The 4,429-nt window shown below is 33.5% G+C and overlaps 1 protein-coding gene across 1 annotated transcript in view; it reads left to right on the top strand.

Annotated features, from left to right (window-relative positions):
• Positions 1-2,266, top strand: part of Mlc-c (Myosin light chain cytoplasmic) — a 10,344-nt gene extending 8,078 nt beyond the window's left edge. The window contains exon 5 of the mRNA XM_070114470.1: positions 1,544-2,266. Coding sequence (XP_069970571.1) covers positions 1,544-1,650 — 107 coding nt within the window. The 3' untranslated portion in view covers positions 1,651-2,266. The remainder of the gene's footprint in view (positions 1-1,543) is intronic.
• The last annotated feature ends 2,163 nt before the right edge of the window (positions 2,267-4,429 follow it).

The raw sequence follows: 4,429 nt of genomic DNA, 5'->3' as shown, positions 1-4,429 counted from the left end.
GCCAGGACTTACTGCTAAAATCAGAAGTCTACTACATACGTCTTCTTAATTAATGGCTGATTTCTCTCTTTTTTCCGTCTAAGATATATCTTATTGCAATATGCTGTTTTTACGAGTATTTAATCTTTATCAAAACAGTTAAAACACTGGTCATGAAGTTTCCTTTCTTATATAGTTTAGACTACACTAGTATTACACAAGGTTTTAAATATAATTGTACCTCAGTTGAATGTGACTGGTATTGGTTTTGTAGTGCTTCCAAAAATTAGGAAATATATGAGATCTAGATAAGAAACCATCAGTTTATAATACAAAAAGGGATGTATTGATAACGATATTGATAAGTGGATGCATTCATGTTGTATATTTGGATTACAATGTTTGATGTTAATGCTATGATGGTGGCTTTTACCCATGTTATACTGAACCATATAGCTTGTGTGTGCAGTCAGCTGCTCAGGTGAATAATTTGAAGCATGAGAACCTATGAGGCCCTGTGTGACATTACTTGGCTTCCCCAATGCTTGATTATCTTTATTTTTAATTTTTTTCTATTACTGTTAATATTGATATTACTGTTGTTATTGACTTGATGATTATAACATTATTTAAATACCAATATCAAAACAGAATTAGAAGGATCTTTCCCAAATTCAAGGAAAGGGTGAGATAGGTACAACTAGTAATTGATTCCATGGAGACTAAGCATTTATTGAACCATCTATGTATAAACACACTAAACAAAAATTGTAGTGGACATCGGATGTGTACGATGCCATCTCACTGCAGTGGATTATTACACTCTTGACTTTCGTTTCCATTTTGATTTTACATACATGATCAGTCTTCATCTGTGGTAGATTTTGCATAGTATGTTTATGATACAGATTATGATACATACCTGAAGTGGCGGAGGTAATTTGTGAGGAGCTTATGCATTAATATTTATTGATAGACCTTACTCCAGTACAGCTGAAATGATTATAGAAATTATATGAATCTTTTGGTTGCAGTATTTCGATTTGTATATGTTTGACTGAAAATAATCTTGTATATTGCATTTAACCCTTTTGCCACTAGGGAAGTGTAATATCCACACTATTTTTGTTTTGTGAGATGTTTACATATAGATGGCTTCGCAAGTACTCAGCCACCATGGAGGCAATTAATACGCTTATGTGACTTTAAACTTATGAGGTTTCAGGGAAAATGTTTGTTTTTCTAATGTTATGAATATCAGTACTTTTATTATTGTTACTGCCATTATGATCGTGATATTGGTATAGTAGCAACAACAATAACAAAAAAATATTTTGGAAAGTCAGACTTTTGGAGCTGTCTATATGTAAATACATTTACTAAAGTAAATTCATAATGGATATTGCATATATGTACAGGCCGTCCCCATTGGCACCTGGTTAGTTGTCTCTACAACAGTGAATAGAATCATTATTTTCTTTTCTATTTCGAAGTTATTAGTGCATCAAGTTTCATCTTCTGCACTCCCAATAAACCATATCATGATTTCCTTTCTCTTTTCTAGGTGAGAAGCTGACAGACGAGGAAGTGGAACAGCTCCTCGCTGGCCAGGAGGACTCCCAAGGGAACGTCAACTACGAGGAGTTTGTGCGCATGGTCCTCAGTGCTTGAAGTTCTTCCTAGAAGTGGAGTCGTCTTTTCATAAGAGGCCGTCGCACATGCATTTTTCTATTTATGGTTAAATTATGTAAGGAGAACTCTTGGAATTTAAAAAAATGAAGAGAGTTCCATTGCCAAAAAATGAAGAAATATATGATGTGAGAGTTTTGTGAAGATATTTGAATGTATTTTATAGGTAATGAACTTTTCATACTCTTTGGGATGAATATGCGTTTAGTACCCAGTGATTTCTTCGTAGAATGCGGCTGAAGCAGTTCTTGTGATTTTGTATCGATTAGGATGTTATTCATAACTAGTAATTTCTCAGAATTTATAGTCTTGTCTTTGTCTATCTGTTTTTTTGGTTATATCTGTACTTAAAGTGTCATAGGTATAGCTTTTTATGCATACTAACACAATTGGAGAAATGAAAGTTTTTTTTTAATTCATGAAAAAGAAGCTTGTGATATGATTACCTCTTGTCAAAATCCTGCAATCCCTGATTTTTATTTATTTATTTTTTATTGTTTTAATAATACTACATTAGTTATTAACATTCCAGGTCTGAAAAAGAGGTGATATAGGTGCCTGAAAATTGTTGAAATATATTAAAGTTTGTATGAGCTTCCTCTGTTTTTTCTTTATTTACCCGTTTCCTTCATCGCTCATGCGTAAGGGTGAAATGAAGATGTGCCTGTCCGAAGTTGTTCTCAGAACAGTGGGATTTATTGAATGTTTTCTTGTTAGTTTAACCATTCATCTAACAGTATGTGGAAGTTAATATACTTATCATATTATTGAGGTGTATTAATGTGACCATATTGATAAAAGTTTAAAACTAACAAACCTGTGATATACATTTCTTGGGCAATTGGTCTCAGAGCATTTTGGATGCAGATACCCTCAAATACAACAGTTCTCATTCTCAGCTTAAACATAACAGAAGCTGAAAAAAATTAGCTGAAAGTGATGAATTTCTATCTTTTATCAGTGATGTTGACAGCCTGGAAAAATGTTTGAGACGCAAGAAAATATATATATTTTTTTTATTTCATTATAACTTGCAATTGACTTTCATAACTTGACATGGTAGCTGTAATGGGTTTCAAACTTGATTGGAGAAAGCTGTAATCTTAGTCATGAACTAGTTAATACTACTGCAATAATTATTTTTACAAGGTTCCCCCCTAGTTCCATGCCTGTTGTCATAGGGGGCTTAAGAGATGGGGACTGAGACCCAATGTGGGGGATCATCCTTGCCTTTGACCTCAGCTCTCACCTCAACTGATTTTACTGGGTCTTTTCTTAGCCACATTTCCTTTTCTTTCTTGTCCCCTCCTGTCCACACCCTAAAGTGTGGGAGCCATGCTGAAAGGATGAACGGCTGGCTTTGTATGATAATTTTGTATGACCTTTCCTTACATGCCCTATTGCTACATTTTGTATATGCTGCAGATGACCTTAGTTGATGCGGCAGAAATTTTTCAGTAAATGAATAAATATATACAAAGTTCAACTTAGAAATAAGCAAAACAAGTTGCAGTTCAGGACCTTTTAAATATGCATCTGTTTCATTTTTTTGTTGATAGCAAGAGCAGCTATCACACTTTTTTCCTTTGTTAAAGCTTTTAGTCAAAGGCAGGGTATCCAAATTTTATTAAATACAGCCCAGCATGCATTGATCTTTTGCAGCTTTTTTACATTTAGCATTTTGAGAATATATATGTATTTTCTGAACCTTCCCATAATCCCCAGGATAATCCTAGTGGCCATGGGATGAAGAATGGCCCTTTGGAATAAACTGGCCCAGATTTTAAAACAAATTCTGAGAATGGGCGACCTGCAGAATAACAAATCAACAAAACTTCAATATAAACTCGTTTTCCATATACATTGCAAAATTGGATAGTGGACAATGTTTATTAGCTTGAAAGAAATTGATATAAAATATATTTGGTGTAATTATGCCATTAGTTTAGTAAATATTCTGTTGGTTATTTAAACCATTTGATGTTTCTTGAATCTTTTACATAACATATGTACTGGAAAAGGAAGTCTTGAGATTACCAAGGTCTGTAAAGGACATAACTGCATCACATTATCTAGCTTTTTTAAAGGTTTTATTGCTATTAATGCTTCTGAGTTCATTCTACTATGTGTAGAATTACTTGACTAATATGTTTATAATATCACTATTAACCATTTCTCTTTTTCCTGCTCCTGAAAGCAGGGAAAGAATAATTTTTATGGTTATAAACAGATATAAAGGAATATTAACTGTTAGTAATGTCAGTCTTTAACAGTACAAATCTTTGAAATTTGGAGCTTAGAAGCCTTTTTTTCCCATAATTGGAAAGGTTCTAAAAGCCACCAAGGAAGGGAGTGGAATACAGTCCTTCATTTTGGCAGGTTTCCGACTTCCAATTGACTTGAAATTTGACCCAGAAAAATATCTTCATAAAATAAATAGCATTATTCAGTATACTGAATTGTTTATATCACAAACCTATCTCAACTGGATTAAACTGCCTGAAGAATAGGAACAATTTTAGTAGCATCATATTGTTACAGTTTTCATTTTTGTTGTCGACCAAAACATTGAATCCATTATTATGGACAGGTCACAATTTTAACAATGGAAGGATCAAAGTATTGCCTGCTGTAATAACAATTCAACCAACATCACTGCTATAAGGAAGAAATTCAAAACTTGGAAAGTGTAGAGAAGTACCAACCCATCTGTCTGTTGATGTGATGTGTGATGTTGCAAAGAACCAAGTGTTTGGTCCCT

This window comes from Penaeus vannamei, chromosome 36 (genome assembly GCF_042767895.1).
Source record: "Penaeus vannamei isolate JL-2024 chromosome 36, ASM4276789v1, whole genome shotgun sequence".
In the NCBI taxonomy this organism is placed as follows: domain Eukaryota; kingdom Metazoa; phylum Arthropoda; class Malacostraca; order Decapoda; family Penaeidae; genus Penaeus; species Penaeus vannamei.
The sequence above is the reverse complement of the archived record's forward strand: the minus strand, read 5'-3'. Positions and strand labels throughout refer to the sequence as shown.